At 37.6% G+C, this 25,892-nt stretch overlaps 1 protein-coding gene across 1 annotated transcript; it reads right to left on the bottom strand.

The window, feature by feature from the left end:
- Nucleotides 1–299: 299 nt before the first annotated feature.
- On the bottom strand, nt 300–24,490 carry MTRR (5-methyltetrahydrofolate-homocysteine methyltransferase reductase). The gene is made up of 15 exons (XM_015827065.1): nt 24,167–24,490; nt 23,230–23,387; nt 20,366–20,519; nt 17,689–17,806; nt 15,430–15,760; nt 14,692–14,811; nt 13,644–13,797; nt 11,680–11,768; nt 10,604–10,784; nt 8,986–9,028; nt 8,120–8,285; nt 6,257–6,379; nt 3,132–3,220; nt 2,843–3,025; nt 300–629 (listed from the first exon to the last, which is right to left on the bottom strand). The coding sequence occupies exons 2-15, from the start codon at nt 23,371–23,373 to the stop codon at nt 485–487; spliced, it is 2,040 nt and encodes a 679-aa protein (XP_015682551.1). The 5' UTR covers nt 23,374–23,387; nt 24,167–24,490; the 3' UTR covers nt 300–484.
- Between the last annotated feature and the right edge of the window lie 1,402 nt (nt 24,491–25,892).

Here is a 25,892-nt window from a genome sequence, read left to right as displayed (position 1 = left end):
ACAAGTCGTCCAGCCGTATTTATAAATTAGTACTTATAAAAAATGACAACTTTTTTCTGTAATTTTTCATTGTAGTTTTTCTTCTTCAAAGGCAGAAAGACTAGGCTTGAAAAATGAATAACATCTCTGATACTCTATATATTGTACATAGCATACAATAGTTTTTGTTAAAAAAAATCCCCTCCGTTTGTTAATAGCTGAAGAAAATACTATAGAGACATATAATACCATCTATGCCATATTTTCAAATCTAAGGCAAAGTTACATCGATCAACTTCAGAGAAAAATGAAACGCCATCTTGATGGAAATGTGGCATCATTTATTTAAAGCCACTTGTACTGTGACAAATCTCTTGGAAATGATATATTTTTCTTTGTTATCTCCCTAGAAAACAGTTCAAATAATTGAGAGAAAATTACTGACAGAAGTAGACACTGAAAAGATTATTATTTATATTGGTCAAGTGAATTCAAAAGCTAGTGTTCAGGCCCAGATATCCTGCAGGTATCTTTTTTCTTCTCTTAACGTAGCCAGTATTTTCAATGCATCCAACTTATCAACTCCTTTCTCAGTGGTGAAGACTTCCACCAGAGTATCATTCACATCTTTAGCCATATTTTTTGCATCTCTAAAAAAAAAACAGGAAGAGAGAAAACAGTTGTAATTGATTTAAATAGATTTTAATACAGAGAGCTGTGTGGTGGCCTAGAGGTGGAGCTCTCACCTCCCAATCAGGAGGCTGTGAGTTGAAACTAGATAGCAGATATTTCTCCCTCTGGGCCCAGAGAGAAAATATCTGTTGTGAACTCTGCGTAGGTGTCAGGAAGGGCATCCAGCCATAGTAAAAGCTCCTCCAGTTAGTCACCCTGACTCTACCCCAATGCAAGGGATTATTGGGGCATTAAAATAATAAAAAATAGTAACACAGACAACAGTCCATACAGTATTGCTATCAACTAGCAAAGACCACAGACTCTGAGGTTTAAAAGAAATCAATTAAATATTCTGTTAAATATTGCATTATGTCCAGCACAGCACAGTCCCTGCAAACAGGCCAATGGTGGTATTAAATGGCAAGGTATAATTCTCTAGTTCTCACCTTGCAATATTCTGAATATAGGTATCAATATACTTCTTTTAATAACCAGACTTTAAAAACTAAAATTAACCGCTTTACATGTTTGGTTTAATTTTGGGGTGTCATTTCAGAGTTATAACCTGCCTGCCTGCCTTATTTCTAGGTTTTTAAAATGTTCAGGAAAAACCTGCTATTTATAAAAATGTCCATATATTCATATATGTCAAACATTTAACTATTGATAAATATATAATTTATCAATATCATATTATAGTAATTTACACTGAGGTCCAGTTGATTGGAGATTCTCTTGGGCAAACTCATATGGAACGAGTTGGGATGCAATCAAAAGTGCTACACTATTCCAAAGGTTCTTTTCCTTCTGGTGCGCAAGGCTGCCAGTGGGTTTTGGCTAGGTCTCAAATAAATCCAGGGGAATATCTAAGGAACTGAAGGCCTATTTTGCATTGGCAAATGTCAGTATTCATGAGACTACCATCAGGAGAACCCTGAACAACAATGGGGGGTGTGGATTGCAAGGAGAAAGACCCTACTCTCCAAAAATGAATATCACTGTCTACCATTTGTGAAAGATCATGTGGATAAGCCAGAAGATTAATGGAAGAATGTTCTGTGGATAGATGAAACCAAAATAAAACTTTTTGGCTTTGATGAAAAGCATTACATTTGGTGAAAGACAAAGACTGCAATCAAACAGAAGAACCTTATCCCATCCCATGGCGGTGGCATTATCATAGTCTGAGCCCATTTCGCTGCCTCTGGACCAAGAGAAGTTGCCACCATGGATGGATTCTGAATTTTACCAGAAAATTCTACAGGAAAATGCCAGAGTGCATGTCTGTGTGTGTCCGTGAACTGAAACTCAAGAGAAAGTGAGTCATGTAGCAACACAATGATCCAAAATATTAAAATTCTACAACCAAAAAGAAAATTGTACAACTTTGTGGCAAGATAGACAGCAAAATAAATAAATAAATATTTCAAGCAGAAGAAAGTTAATGTTTGAATGGTCAAGTCCAAGTCTTGATTTTAATCCAACACTCCTGAGTTAAAGGTGTTTTATAAGAAGAAATCGACTAAAATCCATGCAAGCTGATATGCAGGACTAATCAACAGTTCTCAGGAACATTTAGTTGCAGATATGGCTGCCCAAGGCAGGCACATCAGTTACTAAAAAGTCACATATTTTACCATACAGAAACATATAACTTCAGATCATTTTCTTCAATAAATAAATGAACAAGTATGATGCTGCTTACTCAGTACCTATATATTAGTATGAGGCAAGAGATATATTTCTGTAACTGGTGTTTTTAGCCTGTTTAGGGTCGTTTAATCTTGTCTTTTTTCTCTGCATCCTAGCCCCCTTACTTGCCTTAACTTGTAACCTGATTTCTCTATTATTTTGACTCAACAAGATTAACCCAGAAATACTTGCTCTTCTTTCTAATTCATTTTTCTTCATTCTTTCAAGCAACTTTTATTGTTATCCTGTCATCTTCCCACTGACAGCAGTAATGAAAACTGCCTCCAGGATTTCCTTGTCTTTAAAAAAAGTCATAACTGCAAAAACACCTGGATTTCTCATTGATTTCGGGGTTTTATATTATTTTGCTCTCACTTTTTGTATTGCCAGTGATGAAAGCCTGAAGGTTTGTGTTTGTACATGCTAAGCTTACAGCCGCAAACTGTTTAACACATTCTTGCATATCCAACGCTTATAAAAATTCAGCATTACTCACCCACACACGTAAAAATATCCTTTCTCCTGTAGCAAAATCCTACTAATCTCTTTACAGTAAAGCCGGAGGTTATCTTGAACGTACTTAGGAGGGGCGGTTTCTGCTACAGCTGGAACATCTCTTGAGAAGCAAACTATCAGGTAAGTTAACACGCCATTTTCAAGAAAGCACCTGAGCTCATCTCTGAAAGAGAAAACCAAAAAAGAGGTTGGAATGAAGAAATTATGGTTCCAATGGACAACTGCTGAATGTTAAAATGCTCCTAATGAGGAGCAGAAGAAAAACTTACTGGAACAAGTAATCTCTGGCCTTATAGCGGCAGCCAAAAAACAACCACGTCTCTCCAAACATATAATCTGGGTGCTTTTCTCTGAGCTTCTGCCTAAATAAAATATCCAATTAAAAATAATACAGTTATGAAACGGATTATGCATAGCTTCTATCTGAAAAGTTAAATTGTTATTGGTTCCTGAAGGATAAACAGATTATAAACCTAAAATTTACAATATTTGTAGCAAAATATTTTTTTTTACATACAAAGAGTAACCCATACCTTCCATTATTAATATAAATTGTACAGAAGAATTATACCTGCACAGCATTGTGAAGGATTCTGGATCTGAGACTCCCATTGCAATGAAATTACTGTTTTGCACTTACAAGGCCCTCAATTATGGTAGCAAGGTATACAGGTTACAGCAAAACTTTACACCTAGAATCTGAGAGCAAATTGAAACTCTTGATCAATCAGTCCATTTACCAATAAATCTGTGCTAATCTGGAATTAGGTATCATTGTGTGCAAAAGTTTAAGTAGTCATCAGACTGCATGTTCCAATGACTCCCTAAATGAAGAAAAGCTAACACAAGCTAAAACCTTTCTGCAATTTTAAATAAACATATACTATTTAGTGTAGCAATTTACATATTCAGAACAACAAAAAGTGAATATGAGTTTCAGCAGTTTGGACATCCTTTCAGAGTAGTACTATGCAGCATCTCCTTTGGCAGAAGCTTGGATTTTTTTTCCTTATAGTTAAGTATCTATGATTTCTTTTGAATTTCCCCCCCTATTCTTCCTTTAAGAACTCTTCTAGCTTAGAAATATTCTTAAAGCTCCTTCATGTATTGTGTATCTGATATTTCTCCACAAATATTCAGTAAAATTCAAGTCTGGGAATTGCAAATACCATCCACAAACCTTTACCTATCTAGACAATACTTTATGGTTCATTGTTGAAACCTGAGGAACAGGTGTACCTCATTGTCTACATTCAACTATATTTACAATAGTAGAAATACACTAAGTCAATTAAACACAACGCTGTAGTGTTTCACGTAAATAGGGGCTTTTAGACATATTTCTCGTAGATTAACATAGGTCCTACTTCTCCTACTTGATATTCATTCAGTCCATTATCGGATCAGAATGGCCTTATAACCCTGAAATGCTTTCTGTTGTAACTAAATCAACATTTTACTCATTTCATAGCTGCATATAACGTACATTGGCTATTTCAATAATATGGAACGAATTGGTCCCAGCAGCTTGTTAAGCACTGACTTGCATTATTAACAGTAATGACAGCCAATCTGTTGCCTCTCCATTTTCCAGGGCAGTGCCTGGCTATCTCAATTAATGCTATTCTATGAATCAGTTTGTAAAAGAAGTCATTTGGCATGACAACCATTCAATTTCATGCTCCACATACAGTTAGTTTTCTAGAAAACTCTCCTTATTACTCTTCCCTATATTACAAAATGAAGCGTAAAGTTTGATGTGGTAAACTCATGTTAATTAAATGAATAAATTGCAATGTGTTTGGAATGAAAAAAGGGTCAAATATTGAACTTAGGATGTTCTGCACATCTACAGTTCAGCTTTGACAGTTATCATCTTCAAGCATAACTGATGTGATGTTTAAAAAGCTGCAGCTCACATCAACCAATAAAAGAACCTTTGACATACTAAAAAGAAATGCAGTAAGTTGAAACCAATGTAATCCAAGCAACTTTCCAAGCATCTATGATCATAACATATTATCACAGCGAACAAAACTAATATGAAGCTTTTATTCCCTAATTTGCATAAAATGCTCCTGAAATAACAATGTATGCAAAGATAAGATAAGATAAGATAAAATAAGATAAGATAAGATAACCTTTATTGTCTTTTTTTTACTGTGGGCACAACGGCACACATCAAAAATGAAATTTAGTTGCCTGCTCTCAAAGTGAAACACATACCTGACACACACCTAAACATACTATGAACAATATATGTATAGACCCACATACAAACATGTAACTTGAATATTTCATTTAGTATAGTTGTAATCTATTAAACCAAAATGAACTGGAAATAAGATATTGGGATTCTATTTTGCTTAACTAGCATCTAGCCCATCTGGCTTAGCTCAAAAGTTAAACAAGGTCAGATCAAATTCATATTTGAAAGGCAACCTGTGGTAAAATTGAAGAGGGGAAAAAAACAGGCATTATCACAGATATGATTAATTGGGAATACTATAGTTTAATCCAGGTTGGTCTCCTTTTCACCATTCATTACACATAAGAAGCATGCAACGAGACTGCATATACTTTTATACACTTTTAAAACATACAATTTAATTAATTTTTAAAAACACTACGTTAATTATTAATTTATGTTACTTCTTATAAATTACAGTAAATAGCACTATAGCAATATATTACTTTAGTGTTAAAAGACTATATATAGAAACCTAGGTTGCTATAGAGCCATGGTGGCACAGTGGTTAGAATGCAGTACTGCAGGCTACTACTGCTGACTGCCGGCTGCCAGCAGTTCGCCATTTTGATTCTCACCAGCTCAAGGTTGACTCAGCCTTCCATCCTTCCGAGGTGAGGACCCAGATTGTTGGAGGCAATATGCTGACTCTGTAAACCGCTTAGAGAGGGCTGTAAAACACTGTGAAGTGGTATATATGTCTAAGTGCTATTGCTAATAAAAACAGCTATGTAGCAAGAAGGGGGGAAAAAAGCAAACACCCCCCCTCCTAAAACCTATACTAAACTACTAATAGTGGGATGGAGGAGAATTTTTCAAAAAAGGAAAAAGATGACAAATAAAAAAATCACTTGAAGGCAACAGAATAATAATAATAAAAAACAAATGTAAACCTCTAACGAAAAACAACATCTCCCAAGCCAGCAATTCCCCATAGCTTAACATTATGCTCTCTAATAATACAATTGGACTGGTTGAAGATTTCATTCATAGAAGACATGTCTCGCGAGACAAAGGACTCTGTCTCCATGGCATACAATCAGAATCTGATTGTTTATGTTCAGGTAAAGATTTTCAGAGTGTTTCCACTCATCAACAGAAGCTAGAAAGTAGATTATTGGTGACAGACTGACATGTTTAAAAGACTTGCCTATGCTGAAGAAAGCTGATAAATGGTGCAATTCCAGTTCCTGGACCAACCATAATAAAAGGAACAGATGGGTTGTCTGGTAGGTGGAAAACATTCGATAGGCGAGACGTTATGTTGATCTAAAATGCAATTAAAATGAAACTGAAGAAAACGTACAAACCAATACCCTCTCCCCCAGTGATTAGGCATGATTCCTGATTTACTCTTTATTTTTATTTTTATTTTTTTTAAAAAAAGATACACAGGAATGATTAAAGTACGAAATAATTAATGATTTCTATTGAAAGGAGGTGAAATAAGATGACAGAAACTCAATTTCTAACAACAGAAATTGGTTTACCAAGTGCAACATTTGTCTTTGACATTTTCTACCACAGCATGGTGTGACAGTTGCTTCTACATTTTGAAAGGAACAATCATGATAGATTGTTAAGAAGGTCACAGACAAAAGAACAGTAAGTCACAGGCCTTGCTTCTATTAAAACATAGTTTCTGTTAATGTAACAAATGAAAGGCTTGTGTCATTATAAGCATTTTTCATATAGCTGCAAAGATCCCTGCTGTTTCTTTAGCAAATACTTGATGTCATGAAATAATTTCTTTTTTAAATGACTGCCATTTCCTATTTGGCCATAAAGCACTTCATATGGTTGCAAGTTGATTCTTGTCACTAGAAGTGGTTTGTTTCCTTCAAACGAATTCTGAAATTCTTAGATTATTTATATACTCTTTCAACAGAATTATTATTATTACTCTCTTTCTTTTTTTTTACTTAATTTTTATTAAAGAAATATTTTAAAGACAAGAAAAAGAAAGTAAAAAAAAAGAAAACGTGGTTAGTAAAAAGAGAAAAAAAGGAAAAAGGAGCTGAAGGATTGGCTATCAATCTTCTTTACAGCAGTCATAAATACATTATAATTTATCCTGTCTCTAAGATTACATCCTGGCTCTCTTCTTTCCATATTTTACCTTTTCTAGGTATCAAACCTACAAATCACAAGTTCATTTTTTTCCATTTTCAGTAAAAAGGATTTCCAGTCCCTGACAAATGTAAACATTGTGTTTTCTCTAACCAAATAAGTCATTTTGCCATTTCTGGAAATTCTGTTATCTTTACCAACTATTTCTCCATTTTGGGTATTTCATTTGGGTATATCTGTCCATCTTTGTTCATATAACAGTCTCATTGTGGATGTTATGTACAAAAACAATCCTCCATAAGTCTTTTCTAGTTATTTATCCATTAATCCCAGTAAGAAAGGATCTGGTTTCAGATGAATATTAATCTTTAACACTCTTTATTTAAACCCCAAATTTTCTAGCTTTTTTACAAGTCCACCAAGCATGATAAAATGTTTTCCACATTTCCAAGATAGATCTGAAGAACTGTTATACATTCTAGAAAGTTTTTGTAGTGTCACATACCAACAGTACATCATTTTATACAAATTATTTTTTAAATTATAATAAACATGTGTAATTTGTAAATTATAATATATTTCTCATCAACAATCCCAAATCAGTGTACATTAATCATAAAATGATTATCAAAGATAGTTGTTACAGTTAATTGCTACAATGTTTTATGATTTGGCTTCCATTTTCATCCATCCTCATCTTCCCATCTCCCAAATCCATCCAAACTTCCTCCAAAATATTCCAACATTCTGGCCCTCAGGACTGGAAGTTTCCATTTTCAGAACCAGGTCTGCTAGTAGAACGATCTCTTTACATAGGATCCTAAAATTATATTCTATAACTGCTACTAGCAATCCACAAACCACTATGCTAAGAATGGAAGCAATTATTTTCTCAGATTGTGCCTCGCGAAACATAAGCTTTTTATCAACTGTTAATACCTGTGGAGAGAGGAATTCTTTGCTCTTCTGATTCACCTGAAGGACTGGGGCAACCAGATCAGCTAGCCAACCCGTACAGACCCCTCTTCGCAGCTCACCTAGGTGGGATGGAAACTCCAGAATATTAAAGATGAAATGCATCTTTCCAGGATGAAACAAAGTCGAACTGCAATGAAATAGTCAAAGGAAAAACCAAATGTTCTATTGAATAATAATAAAGTATTCTGTCAAAAGCAAGGGTTATTCTGGGCAGTTAAGCTGCTATGCGCTTTACGAGATTCTTTTTATTCTCAGAATGATCATAAGATATTATTATTGTCCAATATTCCAGATAGGAATCTGAGGCTGAAAGCATGTGATCAGTTACGACAGTTAATAGGAAAGACAGTTCCCAAAAGCTCTCTGATTATAACTGTTCAGTTTCTCTGCATGGTATATCAGAATTTCAATGATTAGCCTTGCAGAAAGACGGCTGAGGAATCACAAACACACACCATGAAGGTGCTGCTAGAGGCTAACAGCTTTGTAATTCAAAGGCCTGAGACTTGGCTCCACCTTGAATCAGTTTGAAACAGTGGTTTGCCTGGACAAATGAGCCACAACAAACCAAATAGGAACTTCCAAAACAGAGATAATGCTTAGCAAAGACGCCTATTCATTCTGCTGTTACTAGTGCTGAGAAACAAACCACAAGAAATCTAATGAAGTATACATAGAAATGACCTCCAGTCTTCAATTGTGAAGCTAGTACACTTCCAAGATTTCAATTTAACTTCTCAGTTATCTTCTCCAACCAGAAAAGGATTGGATCCATTTAAACAAATGGAAAACACTTCCAGTTCACAATTAAAATGTAATTACATTACCTTGCAACTGAATAGGGTCTGGCTTGCAACTTTGGAAGATGTTCTGAAAAGGAACAAACCTGTGAGTATAAAGGTTTAGCCTTGAATCCTCTCTCATCTATTTACAGAAACAAAACAACAACAAAATATTCTAATAACTAGGTATTTGCATAAAACATATTGCATACACATTCTGAAGTATTCTGTATATTGTATTCTGATTGCAATTTTTTATAAACATTCCTGTATAGAAGTCCAATAATACTACCACTATATCTAACATCACCTCTAAGCTTGATTTATACTCAATACAGTTGGGCAGGCTTTCAATTGCTGGATTGCGGAGATGGTTAATTGGGTTTAAGAGAGAGGTGGTATCAACACTATGAAAAAAGCAGTGATATATTCCCTCCTGAAGAGGTACTGCTTGATTCAGTCATTGAGACTCCAATGTTCTGTGGTGGGCAGAGGGATCTGTAGAAGAGTTGTCAAGGGGAAAAACAAGTGTTATGCTGTAAACTTCTTTTCTCTATGTGCCATAACCCTGAGTATGTACTGTATGTATGAAAGGAGAGAATTTGTATTGCAAAAATACAATACTGTTCCTTTGATAAAAACATCATGCCCTGCAGATGTCTCTGGTAATGGGTGTCAGGTTACAGAGGGATGGTTCTAAAGCAAATGGATTATCTGGATCGTTTACAGTCAGCATATAAATGGTTTTGTTAAAATGGAGGATGATTTTTCTCAAGACCTGTATGGAGAGAGTGCAATTTTCCTGATCTCTTTAGATCTTTTGGCAGCATTCTCTATCATTAACAAGGCAATTCCAGAGTCATTTTTGAGTTGTCAGCTTACATACAGCCAACTAACTTCTGGACTATCTATAATTGTTGGGATTTGGTAGAACTGTTCTTTGGTGGTTCCAGACTAAGTAAATGGCAATTCCAGTTAAGAGCATGTGTGAGGAAATAATAGTTGTGCCTATAATTATTCCATTATGGTGCTTGGTCCTCCTTTCCATATTATTTAATATCTACATAAAACCACTCATTTGCCCATTCAGTTTCTCAAGAAGGGTATGCTGTGTGAACTGGGCGAAGCCTATTGATGCACTTTTTTTATGACTGCCAACAGACTCTGAACATAAGAACTTCTCTTAAACAACTTGCATTTCAAAAGGCAGTGAAGACCTTATCTTCCTGCAGGCATTTGAGCACTGAAGTAAAAAGGCTATTAATTAATTAGACTATTAATTTTGTTGCTCTCTTTTTGTTTTGATTGTAATCCCCTATGAGTACAGGTGGTCTGTAAAAACCTATAAATAAATAAATAAATAAATAAATAAATAAATAAACAAACAAACAAACAAACAAACAAACAAACATTACAAAATGAGTACAGGGTGAGCCTTAAGATAGGAATGTTCTAATTCATAGCTCCATAACTTAGTTATTGTTCCAGATGTACAACTTAATATGGAATATATAACTCGTACAGCAAGACAAGTCATAGTGTAAAATTTATTAGGGTCATTCAGCTAAGCTTGTTTGGAAAGTGGGCAGCATATCAACTTCTAAATACATAAATCTTTAGTATCTTGTTTTCTCTAGTTGAAACATTCCAAAAAAGGACTCACCAATCAAAAGACTAAGTGGAGGCTTGCAAGTTGGGAAAACCCGGAGCAAATCTAATAAACTAACACTAGGATTCCTTATAAAAGAGTTATAATCCGAGGATCCTTGCTTGCTACACAATTCTTGAAGTCTTCTTTTTTCACTAATAGCAGTGGTATATTCTACCAAAGAGCGCAGAAATGCCTAATAAATAAATACACAAATAATTCAGACTTGACCATGAGTTAACAAAACTAACCTACACTATTTAAAATATAGTCTTCCTACTCAATTTCATAATGTTAGTCATAATAAATGGATCCCCAAACCAAAAGGAAATAGATATGAATTGGGTTTGAAACAACCCATATGTTTAACACTAACAAATTACATTAAAACTATAGAAGTGCATAAAAATAAATGAAAAATAAACACAATTTAATATACATTGTGCTTTTATAAATATATAAAATGTAAACAAGTTGAGAAACACTGTCAGTAAATAGAAGTCTCCATAGATTGTTAAGTGATGACATCTAGTGGATTATACTGAAAAAATATCCCAAAATGTTCATCTGCAGACATACAATTTAAACACTGGGTATTCAGACTCAGCTTATCTAATTGAAAAAGTAATATTATCTGCACACACAAAAACAGCATTATTCAAACATGTAGTTAATTGATTATTACTATGAGCTCCACAATAGCAATTTTATTCAGTGCAAAAAAGAGACAAATCTTTTTTTTTACAGTATTCATAGAAATATTTCCTGATTCTGAAGGGATATAAAATTATTTCATTTAGTATATGCAACTATTTATACATTTACTGTATTGCCCATCAAAGATAAAAAGAAAAAAGAAAGAACGATGATGCATTTTTCTCAACATCAGGCAATAATCAACTTGGCTAGACGCTTAAGTAAGCAACACATCAGCTTTTGAAGACATTTAATTTGAAAACCAGACAGTACAGCTGCAGTACAGAGACAAACTAAAATGGCATTTGGTGTAGACTCAAAGTGAATCTTGCTGTGTACCAAGAATTATAGTTACTGACTACATGACTATATGAAAAATTAAATGGGAAAAATACCTTTTTGGGAACTGCTCTGATTTCCAGACACCATGTAAAAATAAATTTAACAGTATTCTTATCTGATATATACTGTGGCAATGTTGCTCCTATTTTAAAAGAATAACATAAGTTAAAACAGAGACCATATAGAAAAACTTTCATCTTCTGTATAATTACTTGGCAATCTAAAAAGCAACCCAACTCCTTTGGATCAGGTAGTATAAAGCAGGCCCTGGGATATAATTTGCCCATATATTCTGAGGACTGCAGTGAGCATGCTCGTAATTGACAAGCTCAAAACTCTTAGAGGATAATCCTGAGGGGTAAACAGAAAATCCTTCCTGAAACACTTCCTCAAGTACCACATGCAGAAGGGTTCTCGGCATAAATGTTAAAACTTAACAAGATCAATTGCAGATAGTTTGCATCCATTTGTATCTAAATAATAATAATAATAATAAAATTGGAAGGGACCTTGGAAGTCATCTAGTCCAACCCCCTGCTCAGGGAGGAAATCCTATACCATTTCAGACAAATGGCTGTCCAGTCTCTTCTTAAAAACTTCCAGTGTTGAAGCATTCACCACTTCTGGAGGCAGGTTGTTCCACTGGTTAATTGTTCTAACTATCAGGAAGTTTCTCCTTAGTTCTAGGTTGCTTCTCTCCTTGATTAGTTTCCATCCGTTGCTTCTTGTCCTGCTTTCAGGCGCTTTGGAGAATAGCATGACTCCCTCTTCTTTGTGGCAGCCCCTGAGATATTGGAACACTGCTATCATGTCACCCCTCGTCCTTCTCTTCTTCATTAAACTAGACATACCCAATTCCAGCAACCTTTCCTTATATGTTTTAGCCTCCAGTCCCCTAAACATCTTTGTTGCTCTTCTCTGTACTCTTTCTAGAGTCTCAACATCTTTTTGATGCCAGACTGAAAGGAGCTTTTACAGCAGATTTTATGGGTGTGCAAAAAAGAGATCAATGGGAAGTTCTATGTCTGAGTGGAAATCCATTTGTATTACAGTTGGATAAAAGAATGTCCTAAGAATGTATCTTTTCAGAAGGGATCTTAGAATGTAAAGTTCGGGAGGGAAAGAAACCTCCAGGGAAAATTCCTGGAATGATATTCCCCAACTTGGAACGCTCCAGCATTGCTGTGACAGCATCCCCCAAATTCCAGCCATTGTGGAATTCTGGGAGTCAAAGTTCCAAAATAGTTTAATGGCACCCAGTTGAGCAAGGAGATTGAGATAATTTTCTTTATGGATTAACTATTTGACTGATATTGAGATACAGACCAATAATTTAGTATATACCGCAAGCAGAGCCCAGATTTCAGTTATGAAAGGATTATCTTTCTTTTATTTAGCAATGACAGAATAAGAGGACAGTTTCTTATGAATCAGAGATAAACTGACATTGTCCCAAGGGCGTTCCAATTTATACTGAGGCAAGGCAATTTTATGTAAATTGATCTGACTTCTGAAAGGATGCTTTTGATAAAAGTTTGCAGTGAACCTACATTTATTCAGAATAAGGAGTCCCACAAAGAGCTCCTAAAAGATCCAAATAAATTCAACAAAAATAAGATTAAGTTTATAAATTCAGTTCTATGTAACAGAGAATAAACCTGTAAGTTGGATAAAAGTGTATACATATACACAGGACTAAGCTGTAAGTTGGATAAAAGTGTATACATATACACAGGACTAAGCTGTAAATAAACCTAACAACAAAAATAATGCAGTGATTCACACAACCATTTGAGGGGGAAGCCAAACCTATAACCTCATCAAATGTCATCTGCTGATGGCATTTGAACTCGCATGCACTGTTGTAAATGAAAAAGCATAAAAGATGTGTGTTTATTTTAATTATATAAATTAATGAAAGACAGTTTCCAGACAAAAATAGGAATATAACTCACGAGACTACATTACTTCTGAAAAGGTAGCATAATATGCCTTGTAAAACTGACATATAACTTACCTCTCTTTTTAGTGCCTTCCTTAACTCTTAAGCAAACAAAATGATCTTTTTTTCCCAAGAGTCCCAAAATATCAAGAATTTCCTCCACCTCCATTGTATTATTGGGACAAGTTATATTAAAGGCATCTCCAGGCTGGTAGTTAAATGTTGTTTCCTGTATTCAAAATATTATTATTATTATTATTATTATTATTATTATTATTACAATCAGCCAGATATTTAGACTGGATTTTGCATTTTTATCAACTTATTGAGTCCTTCCCAGGGACCTGGAATATTTGTCTTTAACCTTTTCTGTTTCCTCTAACATAATCACAGATGCACTGAAGGAACAATCAACCAGAATGACACTGAGAATTTATCAGATAAGTGTGTATATTGCCATTTTACCTATTTATAGGAATCTCACCAAACTAACTGCATTCACTACAGAACATCTAGATAAGCACTTCAAGGTTTGGGGTGGGGGGCAGGTCTGGTCTCCATCACTTCCTCCCCTTCAGCAATTCCAGGGTAGCCAGTTACTTAAGCTCTTTCCCTTACTTCAGTGGCAGATTCCACATCCGGAATACTGATTCTAATTATTTTTATTGAATTGGCCAAATTAGGTATTACATTTCTGCTGTTCTTGTCCTGTTTACTTTTCCTACAAAATAAACAAGTTCTATACTGAGATCCAGCTCCTCCTATCCCGCTTGCTTTGCCCTTATTTTAATTTCTAAACTACGCCATTTTCTGGGTTTTGTTTTACTTATTACCCAACTAATATGAAAGAATATCAATTTCCATAATTTAGAGGACTATCGAAGAGGCTTTTAGAATACCTCCTTTACATGCATACACACAAGTGAGGAAACCCTACATCAGTTAAATAAAGATTTAATTGCCCAGTGAACACTGAATGCCAACTATCCAAAATAAACCAGTGCAGGGAAAGCAGAGTTTGCTTGCTGAAGCTTTGATTAGCAATACATCACATTGAAATACATACTGCAGTTCTATGTTTATCAATAACAGCTGAAGTAATTAAAAACATCCATCAACTTACAGAAATATCCAGTTCAACCAGCAACGTTTTTTTAACTGCATCATCCCTAGTAAGTTGAATGGCCTTGGTGACAGGAACATGATAAATGGAGTTTTCTGAAGTATAAAGTAGGCTGGCATTCTGCAAATAAATTGACACAAGTTTAATTCAAAGAACTAACTATAAGAAATAATTACACAAGATGTTTGATATTTACACTTGATGAACAACCCACCCAAATAAAGCCCTTTTAGGGCCACATATTTCAACACAGAATATTTATTTTCCACCTGCTGGAACATGTGTCGCCCTCATTTTCACATGACATTCATGTATTTTAAGCCTTTTCCTCTGTTAGAATATGAATATCAAAGGAGCAAAGGCCAAACTTGCTTTTAATAGGTGGTAGAACAAGGAATCTCGGCACAATTTCCCCACTCCAAGGGACCACCTCTCATTCTGACCTAGACTTTGCTGAATTCTAGTCCTTACTTTGTAGGGATTAGAGGACTGCAAACTAACTTGCAAGAAAAAAACTTAATTATTAAAGATCTAATTAAGTCTGAATAAGACAGGCTGTTGTTGAAGAATTGATGCTAATATCCATGTTTTACTAATTTGTTTTATCAGGTACTGAATTATAATTTTAGAAACACATAATTGTAAAGACTCTTCTATATGTTTAGCATGAATTCTAAAGCAAAATTCCAGATTCTGAGGTATTTACGGCTATAACATCTTTAATATGGGAGACTTTACCTGACCACGACTTTCTTCAAGCTGCACCTCTAGGTATTCCGGTGGCAAAGCAGGAATATTAAGTGTAGCCTTTGAGAGTGGAGGCACTGAGAAAGAAAGTGACGGTTGAGAGTTTTCAGTAGGAATTTCCGAGTGAATATTTTCTTTTGATGAAACATTATTTTTCACACCGGAATCTTCAGTGTTCAAGCATTCTGCTTGGAGGCCTATACGGAGATTAGAAAACTTGTTGGCACAAAAAGATGCATTTTTGTCTTCTTTTCTAGATGCAAACTCTTGATTAAGTGCAACCCAAAGCCCAGCAATCCATGGTTCAACCACCAGCTCCAACCTGAAACAAAATAAAAAGAGTAAATAAATGAAAAGATCAGGGCAAAATCATCTCTTTTGACTTGGTCTTGACTTGAGGGTGGCTTCATGGCCACGTCCACGTAGTTTGCTTGCCAATAACCTGGAAATGATTTGTCATTGTTCAAAAGATAAGCAGAGTTGACCGTGGCTGCTGCTTGGATGAAGACCAGACTGGGATTTTAGGCTGAAGGAAAACAGTGATAATCCACTTCCATTCTGTTGCTCAGAAAGCAATACGGACATCTCTCTACAGACACCAGGATTAAGGACTTGAAAGAGGCTTGACTTTAAATTAAATAGAACAACAGTTATTGCAGGTAGTCCTTGACTTACAGCTATTTAATGACAGTTTGGAACTATGGTGGCTTCAGAAAAGTTGACTTACGACTCACCCTCGATAATACAACCATCGCATCCCCCCTGTGGCCACATGATCACAATTCAGGTGCTTGGCAACCGGCCTGAACTGACAATGGTTGCAGACTCTTATGGTCACATTATTGCAATTTGCAACCTTCCCAGCCAGCTTCTGACAAACAAGGTCAATTGGGAAAGCTTAGTGTGCTTAAGGATCACATGATTCACTTAAAGACTGTGGTAAAATGGTCATAAAATTGGATCTGGTCACCTGATGACTTGCTTAACGACTATTATAGCTTAGTAACCAAAATTCTAGTCCCAATTCTAGTTAAGTCGAGAACTATTATTTACTTGACTGCTGTTAAAGAAAACCCATAAATGCCACAATAAAAAACATACTTTTTGGAAATCCTTATGTGAGCATTTTCACAAAGAAAGATATAAGAACTTACTGTTGTAAAGAAAAGAAAGGCTAACCTTCCTGCTTTTCTCTACAAACTCACCCAAACTTCACCTTTATGAACTCAAGATACAAATCTTTTCTGGAATTGATATAGAACAGGGGTGTCAAACTGCCGGCTGGCTGGTTGCATCATGCGGAGGCCACGCCCACTACAGCTCCGGCAATGCAAAAAAAAAGTCACGATGCGTCGCGACACGTCACGTGATGCTGTGAGTTTGACACCCGTGATATAGAAGCAAGGTAAAATGATAAAGATGACAGCTGTCCCTGAGTTCTTGGTATTATTTCTGCTCAACAGTTCTCCTGTTTTAGATCTTAAACTCACCCTCACAGTCACTAGGTGAGGAAAACAATTTACACAAGGCTCAGCAAATAATAGCTGATAAGGAAAGAAATGTGAATCAACAAACTGTCTTGGGAAAAAAAGCTGGCCAGGTTGATTTTGGGTGGTTTCACTTTCAATTGGATTGGGCAGAAGAGTAGTTGAAATCCAGTCCAAAGTTCAGAGAGGCAAGTCAGGTTTATCAGCCACTCAAGGCTACAGTTTCACAATCAGGATTCCCAGGAATGACATGCCACAGCAGGAAATAAAATGGAGAAACACATGGGTGCCTCTTAAATCAGCCTGCAGCCAGTTGTCTTTAATCATTCAGCTATTCTGATGGTGCCTAAATTTAATCAACTTCAGGTGATTTTGGCTTAGTGTCTCTCGAGGCTGACATTCCACTGGTTTAGCTGGAGCAACTTCTTCAGAGTCATAATCTGTCATGGGCCATGACAATAGTTCTGCCAATAGGCAAAAGAGTCAAAGCCTTGTCTCAACTGAGATGAGGGAATCTCAGTTTTAACTTGTGCTAACACAGTTGTTCCAGGAGTCAAGACTAGCATGGGTAGCATGAAGCCATGTCAACTCTAGCCAACTTCCTGACATATTTTTCCCGGCTTTTAAACCTTCCCCCCCTCATTTGTTGTTATGGGACCATCATTATTCCATTAAGTAAAACAATATTTCATATTTATATGAAATATAAGTATGTTGGAAAGAAATTAAAATAAAACTTATCAGAAAGAAATTAGGTTCTTACCCTACAGCGTCATCAGCTAATCCCACTTCACAAAACCGTTGAGCCCCAAGTTCCAGAAATCGTTTGTCTATTATTTTCCCACCATTGCAGAAGAATGTGTATTCAGAGTCTCCTAGACCTGAGAAGATCAAATTAAGGATTAAACTTGCATCAGACATCCAGATCATGTAAAGAGACAAAGGATTCCAAAATGAATTTAAAATTATACTCAAGCATTAGAAAAACAAAAAAAACAAATAAGAAACAACCTGTCTCTACATCCCCCATCCCAAAATCCTAGAATGAGTCAACATCACATCTATATTCTAGTACACTTCTCTGTAAAGATTATACTGGGGAAATTCTAGTCAGAATTCCTCAACTAGCTTAGACATAGATTCCAATACCTGTCATCCCTAGCCAATACCACTCCAACACTATGATGTATGATTGGCTGAAATGTATCTTTTGATATCTGTTTATAGAAATTCACTATCATTTGAGTAACAGCTATGAGTACAAACAAAGCAATTTTCTACAGCCTCTGCCTATGGAAGAGCTTCAGTTTCTTCCAGTTTCTTTTGTTCTCCATAGAAATCAAATTAGTATATATTCCATACAGACAATAGGATGACTTCTAGGCAAAATACTAAATGAACTCCACACTTCAGCCAACCAGAAAGAACTTCAGAAATGGTGAGTTCCTTTGGGAATAAAATGGAATGAGTATCATTTCCTCCTAGTTGGTGAAGGCCAACTGGGAGGTGACATGCAGTTGAATCACTCACTTATTCCTTGGTGACCTTGCATGTAGGGAACTGTAATGCACTTTACTTGGGGCTGCCCTTGAAGACCATATGTAAACTGCAAATGGTACATAATGCAGCAGCATCTTCTTCATGACCTGCATTGGTTTCCACTTACCGGTAAGTTTCCATGTGCAATTCAAAGTGTGGGTTATTAGCTATAAAGCCCTTCATGGCACTGCCTGTCTGAGGAATTACTATCTCCAGTGCAGTACAACTGGACAGAGTTGGCATGCTCTGAGTCTCACTGATCAAACAGTATCATCTAATGGAACCCAGGAATAAGGGCTTCTCTATTGTAGCACCTGCCCTCTGGAAAAGTATTCCCCCTCTCAAGATTTATCTTGTCTTTATCTATCTTGTCTTTGCTCAATGGTCCTTTAAAATAAAATTTTCTTTCTAAAAAAGAATTGCTTTTGTTCCCAAGCAGGCTTTGGATAGGGCAGATGGGTGGAGGGGAGGGAAATACTATGGAAATATATATGTTCATTGTGTGTTTTATTGTTCTATCCAGGCATAATTGTTCTTTATTATATTGTTTTCTACTGTTCTTAATGTTGTCCTCTGCCCAGAGTCATGAGGGAGTTGGAAAGCTTTATAAATTAAGTTATATTGAGTTAGCTAACTAAAAAGAAAAATAAAACCTAACAAAATAATTAAAACAGCTGGCTTGAGTGACAAATAACTGAATTGGGGCTCTGCAGTATGGAAGAACTGTGTTCACTCTTTGTTAGCTACTTGATGTCCAAGGTATTTCTGAGGGAGTAGGCAACGACTCAGGAATTTTTGAACATTTAAATTGCCCAAACAATAAAGTGATCTGGGGTGAATCATACATCTAGTCCCAATAGAAAAGGCATTAAGGGGATCAAAGGACTCAAGTTTTCAATCTCAGTTAAGCAACAGTGTCTACCCTGAGATAAATGAAGTTGCTTCAACAAATTACTGTTCAGTGCTCAGAGATGGAAGTAATTTAACACACAAGTTGCGGAAATAGTTAAATTTATGTATCATTTAGATATTTTGCATGACATGTGATATTTGGGAGCAGCCCAGAGTTACCTGAAAGATTGGCAGCTATATAAATGTTTTAAATAAAATAAATATTTTATAATTTGCACATAAACATTGTCCTTTAGAGAAATCGCACTGTTCTTTCACTATTTATTATTTATAAAAGCCATTTTTTCCGTCATTCTTTAACAGAACACCGATGACACTGTTTCAAGTTTCGTTGGATTTGGTTTGTTATTCACAGGCTGTTAAATTGTATTTTATTTTTATCTCTAAGATTTATTTTATGTTACCTAGTTCAGTGGTGGCGAACCTATGGCACGGGTGCCAGAGACGGCACTCAAAGCCCTCTCTGTGGGCACTCGCGCCGTCGCCCCAATCCTAGGCCTTTAGTGGGTTTTATAAAACCTTTTCGCTTTAGGCCTCCGCCACCGTGTACAAAAAACCCCCCAAAGGTTCAATCAATCAGTCAATTTCAACTTCTTGCAGGAAAAAAAAGATCTTGCAAAGTTGGAATTGATTGATTGAACTTTTTAGTCCCACCCAGTCTGCCATTACCACTGCAGCCACACCCACCCAATGGACCACACCCACCCAATGGGCCACACCTACCCAATGGGCCACACCCAGTCAATGGCCACACCCACCCGGCACCCGACGATGCATAAATGGGTTTTGGGTTGCAGTTTGGGCACTCGGTCTCTAAAAGGTTCGCCATCACTGACCTAGTTTCTTTATTTTAGAAACTTTTATTTTATTTAGATTTTTTAAAATCTACTTTTCAGGCAAAAATAGAAGAATTTAATTTACTCCACAAGATATATGTAGCTCAGATTTTTTTCCTTCCTCATGAGAACAATAATTTATAAGTCATTTACCTAGCAGTCCATATCGTATATGAGACAAGTGATCAGATGGCAAACTTTTGTCATTAATTTCTTTTATAAATTTGATTGCAGTATCTGGAAGCTCTCCTGTACCAGTAGTAGAAGTAATAATAACCACAGGATCCTTTTCCTTATCCAAGTTATACTATAAGTCAAAAGGAAAATATAGTATTAAAACACAAAATCAAAATAACTCTGTGTCATCTGTACATACACTAAGAAATTTATATCAACCAATATTAAGGCATGTTGGCTGGGGAATTCTGGGAGTTGAAGTCTACGCATCTTAAAGTTGCCAATGTTGAGAAACACTGCTCTAGCTTTATGACAAAGATCTGAACAGTACAAAAAATATTCAGAGATCTATCATATGATTACTAAACCCTTCAGAGTCAATATTCAGTGATTCAGTGCATACTTATAATTTCTAAGACTGCTGTAGCATAACGTAGGCTGAAAAAAGTAGATTAAGAGCTGTGCTTTTAATAGAAAAAAATTAGCAAAAATAATAAATATAATTGCAACTACATGAAGCATTTTAACTGTAAAATTTACTCTACAGTTAGTCCTCAACTTATGTACACAATTAGTCCTGGAGCGCTGGTCATAAATCATTGCAATCATTAAGTGAGGCATCCATGTGACCACTTTGCTCAATGACTGCAATTTCTGGACCTCCCAGTTGTGGTCCATTAAGTGGACAAAGCCAAAGAGAACAGGCCTTCCCTCCAGGTACAGAAGGGAATTGCTATGCTGGAACAGAGAAAAGAAACTCCGAGCTTCTTTTCTCTGGCCCAGTGAAGCAGTTTTCATCCTCTCTGTTTGCTAGACTTTTTAACCTTTAGAATCACTGCTTTAGCTAGCTTTCTGTTTTTCAGGCTTTCTGCCCTTCAGAAAGGCTTTCTGCCCTTTCAAGTCACAAAGCTAGCAAATGCAATCTTTCTGAACAGAAAAGCAGAAAAAAAAGCCTTTCTACCCTTCAGAAATATTGTGTTTGCTGGCCATTTATTTTCAAACTTGTATGCCACCTATCCTGCTAAAGGCGACTGTAGGCTGGAAAGCTAGGAAACAGGATCGTTCTAAAGCAGACATGTCAAACACAAGGCCCGCAAAGAGGTTTCATGTGGCCCATGAAGCCATCCTGGAAACAGTGAGGGAACGGCCCCCTCTGCCTTGGCCCTGGCCCAGGCCGGCTGGGAGCCAATGTACAATTTTGTGGTGGCCATCTATGCTGAAACGCATTCAGTCTTAGCTCCACAAGGCCCTCTGGAACCAGCGAGGAACCAGCCCCTGCCGTGTCGGCCCTGCCCCCTGGGTGCATGCTGGGGAGGTGTCACCCTTTGTGAGGAATGAAAAAATGCACCATTGCCTAGAAATGGCCAGCAAATGGCCCTCATCTACTTCATATATCCAGCTTGATGGGCTCCGGCGGAGGGGTTTCAGCAGGCAGTGAGGCTCCTCCAGTGGACCATGCCTTGGCACTTGCCCCGGTCCCACCCCCTTCTGCCAGAGACCCTCAGATCTGTCCCACTCCTGCCCGGGCCCCTACAGGCACCCTTGACGCGAACTATGTAGAGCTGGCCATGCCCACCCAATAGGCCACACCCACTCCGTACACACCCACCCAGTAGGGCACACCCACCCTAGCCACACACCCCCGCCCCCCCACGAGGGCAACCGCAATGCTGATGCGGCCCTCAATGAAATTGAGTTTGACACCCCTGTTCTAAAGGGTAAGCAGGCTTTTTCCAGCTGGTTTCTTTGAGAGCAACAGGGCTGCTTGGCAGAGGGATTTTGCCCAACACAGAGGCAAAATCAATCTGATAGACAAGCCCTTCTACTTTCAAAGACCCTGGCTGAAAAAGTCCCCGGTTAAAGTAAGCAAGATTTTAGCACTGGGTCCTTGCTAATAATATGAATGTCTCTAGGTGTGATTAGATCAACCACTAGATCAATGGAGATTCTGCTACAAGATACAGGCATACTTGCACAGTTTAATCATTTTTAGTTATTAGATATCCAAAACAATACTTTACATAGGCTATCCGGGTAGTCCTCGACTTATGACCATAATTTATGTTGTTGAGCCATTAAGTGAGTTTTGTCCCATTTTACAACCTTTGTTACGACCCCAGTTGTTAAGTGAATCACTACAGTTGATAAGTTAGTAACACAGCTGTTAAATGAATCACTACTGTTGATAAGTTAGTAATACAGTTGTTAAGTGAAACTGGCTTCCCCACTGATTTTGCTTCCCAAAAAGTTACAAAAGGGAATCGCATGACCTTGGGACACAGTAATGGTCGTAAGTATGAACCAGTTGCCAAGCATCTGAATTTTGACCACATGATCATGGGGCTGTTACTAAAGTTGTAAGTGTGAAAAATGGTCATGTCACTTTTTTTCAGTGCCATTGTAACTTTGAATGGTCACTAAATGAATTGTTGTAAGTCAAGGGCTAGTATTCAGCACAATATACTATTTCTGGATTAGAAAGAAATGAGATCAAATTCTAGTCACTGCCTTGCTAAGTTTAATTTCGACTTTCTAACATATTCTGAGGAAGAAGCTGAAATACATATTCATGCATTTTAAAAAATATCCTTTCTACTTTATTTCTTCTTCTCCAGTTCCTTTTCTGTTTGAAAAAAAGATAAACTTTTACAGGTCTATATAAACAATTGACAGTACAACAGTTTGTTTCATTTCAACTGAACAGAAAAAAAGCAAATCATGCTTTTTGATAGATAGATTTCTAAGGAATCATTTGAATATTCAGATAAAAGAGTAGAAGACAAAGGGCAAATATTCAATGCTTATTTTGTCAAAAATGGCTTTTAATATTACAGTCTCACCTGCTCCGATTCACTGATGCAGTGAATATCAGCTTCAAATCCATGTTCCTTTGCCTCCTGGCATATTTCTTCAGCTATGGCTTTTGCCTGTCCTTTCTGACTTGCATAAAGCAGCAGAAATCTTCTATTTCTTTCACAACACATTTTCCAAGGTTTAACTGAGGGTGGCAGGAAAAGAAAAATATGTGGTGCACTTACTTCTAATGAACAGACACAACTCTTTTGTACACCAACCTGTTTTTGGTCGTATTTCTTTAGTTTTACAGGAAAATACACTGGGTGAAAATTCTTAATGGATAACATCTACATTTATTAGCGTTCCACTCTTCTATTCAAAACAGTTAACGTAAATAAAATACAAAACAAAAATAAAAACTAATGTTTAAAAGGGGCAACTAAAGGCCTGAGAGAAGAGATGCACCTTGGCTGCTACTGCAAAAACAGAGTAGGGATCAAGCACATTCCCACGTGACCAATAAAATGTATCCCTGAAAGCAAGCAAGAAAGAAGGTGCATAGGTCTCAAACAGGCCTTAAGCCATCTAGGGCTTTATAAATTGTACATGGAAAAGCACTGATCGAGGGCAGATTTTTTTTAAAACATGGACCTCTAATGAAGCATGCCACGTTTTGCACCAATGGAAACTGCCACTGCATTTGTCTGTTTCCCTTACATTCCTCTCCACTTCCGAAGGCTCTGAACGGCTTACTTTACAAGTAACAACGCAGAAAATTAAAAATAACAATCACATTAGAAAACAACTTTGCTCGGTTCTTCGAAAATACAACTGGGGAGTGGGTGGGAGTCCCTGCAGGTGGACTCTTGGAGGTGAGTCCCCCAGCCAGATCTTCTCCGACAGGCAAATTTCACACTGGAAACCTGTCTTGTCTTTTCCGGGTATAAAAAGGCAAATCGTCCCTGAGCGCCAGAAAAATACCTTTCCTTTAAAGCAGAGCTGCAGCTGCTCTTCTACACGAGAAGGTTACAACAGCCTCCGATCACACGCGCGCCGCACAGCACCGCCCAGTTTTGCGCTACTACAGGAGTCGGATCCTCGCTGGCACAGGGTCGTCGGAGAGAGCAATCCGGCTGGGTCAGAAGGGGACCCACCGGAAAGAGCACGAAGCGAGACCTGCGGTCTTTTCCAGCGCTTTGCCTGGAAGGAATACCAGCAGTGGAGCGCCGGCTCTCCAGAAATCCTTCCAGAACAGGCTGATTCCCCCTCCGTCCGCCTGGGGCACTTTCCTAACCCTGTCTCTTGTCAGTCGTCATGAAGGGGTGGGTAGACTTTTTTTTTTAAAAAAAAGTAGATTAATGTTCAAATCTATAAAGAGGCGACCGTCTTTCTCTTCCACCCTTTTTCTAGCTTCCAGGGAAATGCCATAGGAGGGGCCTGCCTAAGAAACTCCTCACCCCGCGCAGTTTTTCGAAATGCAAACAGCGGAACAGTTTGCACTCCCAGCTGTTTTGCAAAATGTTCAGAAAAGAGAACCATGCCTAATTGATATGCACAGCAGGAGGGGCTGGGTCGTCGTGGCTTGAGGTAGCCGGGGATGCTGAGATGGAAACTAATGATCATCTGTCATGAGCGCCACTATTTGAAGCGTTGAGGCATTTTGTCAAGCCGATGAATTTTGATTTCCAATCCCATCATTCACCAGCAAAATCAACCGGGAGCGCAGGGCATATATCCCTCTGCCAGATTTCTATCTCCACGAAGTATGCAAAAGCAAATCAGGGTCACGTTGAAGTGGGCTTTGCGACTTTCTAGCCAATCAATGACTCTAGGAGGGGAGGCACAAAATGAAAAACCGGGATCCGATTGGTCGCCGCGCTTAACCAGAAGTGGAACCTTGAAAGCGCCGAGGAAGAAGGTAAGGATGACCTGCACGTGGAGCTTTCTGGATGGGGCTCTAGCCCAGTGTTACTCAACCTTGGCAACTTGAAGAGGTATGGACTTCAACTCCCAGAATTCCCCAGCCAGCTGTGCTGGCTGGGGAATTCTGGGAGTTGAAGTCCATACCTCTTCAAGTTGCCAGGGTTGAGAAACACTGCTCTAGCCCATCGGAGGACTGCGGAGCGCTCCGCTCGGCTGCGCTCTCTCCCGCTCCGCTTTTTTTTGCTTAAGACCCTCTTAAGTAGCCTCTTGTAACCCTTGGGGAAGCAGTTCCGTGCCGCTTGCCCTGGGTGAGCGCTCTTGTACGTTTGGGAACTACGGTTCTCTGGCCGGTGGGTCTGCGATTACGGCTACTAGTAAAAATAGGCCGGGTAGATTTGGAGAGTGTCAGCTTTCCTGGCCCCCTTGGGCTCGTGCGACTCTCTTTGACTTGAATATTTTTGCTTTCTCGCTCAGGCCTGGGCGGAAGCGCTCCTCTTTAACCCACTTCTGGTTTCTATGGGTTATCGTTGTGCTTTATTATTTGTTGTTGTCGGAGAGCAGCAGCTTTGCTGATCTCTTTTTCCCAGGCCCAATAAAAGGACCGCTCTGGCGACAGCAGTTTACCACTTTCCTCCTACCTTGAGGACCGGAGAAGAACGCATTGGGCGAGGAGTAGGAAAAAGCTCACATAATCGTATTTCAAATAAAAAGTCTTAAAGCCTGCCTTTGATGTTTACAAAAATATACACAATTTACATTTGCAGTGTATTGCATTTTGCATAAT

Source organism: Protobothrops mucrosquamatus, unplaced genomic scaffold (genome assembly GCF_001527695.2).
Source record: "Protobothrops mucrosquamatus isolate PMUCROS unplaced genomic scaffold, P.Mucros_1.0 scaffold_213, whole genome shotgun sequence".
NCBI classification, from domain to species: Eukaryota; Metazoa; Chordata; class Lepidosauria; order Squamata; family Viperidae; genus Protobothrops; species Protobothrops mucrosquamatus.
Note: the sequence above shows the minus strand (reverse complement) of the source record. Positions and strands in the feature narration are given on the sequence as shown.

Excerpts from the sequence above, each read along its gene's own strand:
- MTRR (XM_015827065.1), bottom strand. The coding sequence starts at position 23,373 with ATGTGTTGTGAAAGAAATAGAAGATTTCTGCTGCTTTATGCAAGTCAG. Across the intron at positions 17,807-20,365 it reads TATACGATATGGACTGCTAG|GTCTAGGAGACTCTGAATAC; the intron begins GTAAATGACTTA and ends TGATCTTCTCAG. Across the intron at positions 6,380-8,119 it reads AAGAATTCCTCTCTCCACAG|ATCAACATAACGTCTCGCCT; the intron begins GTATTAACAGTT and ends ATTGCATTTTAG.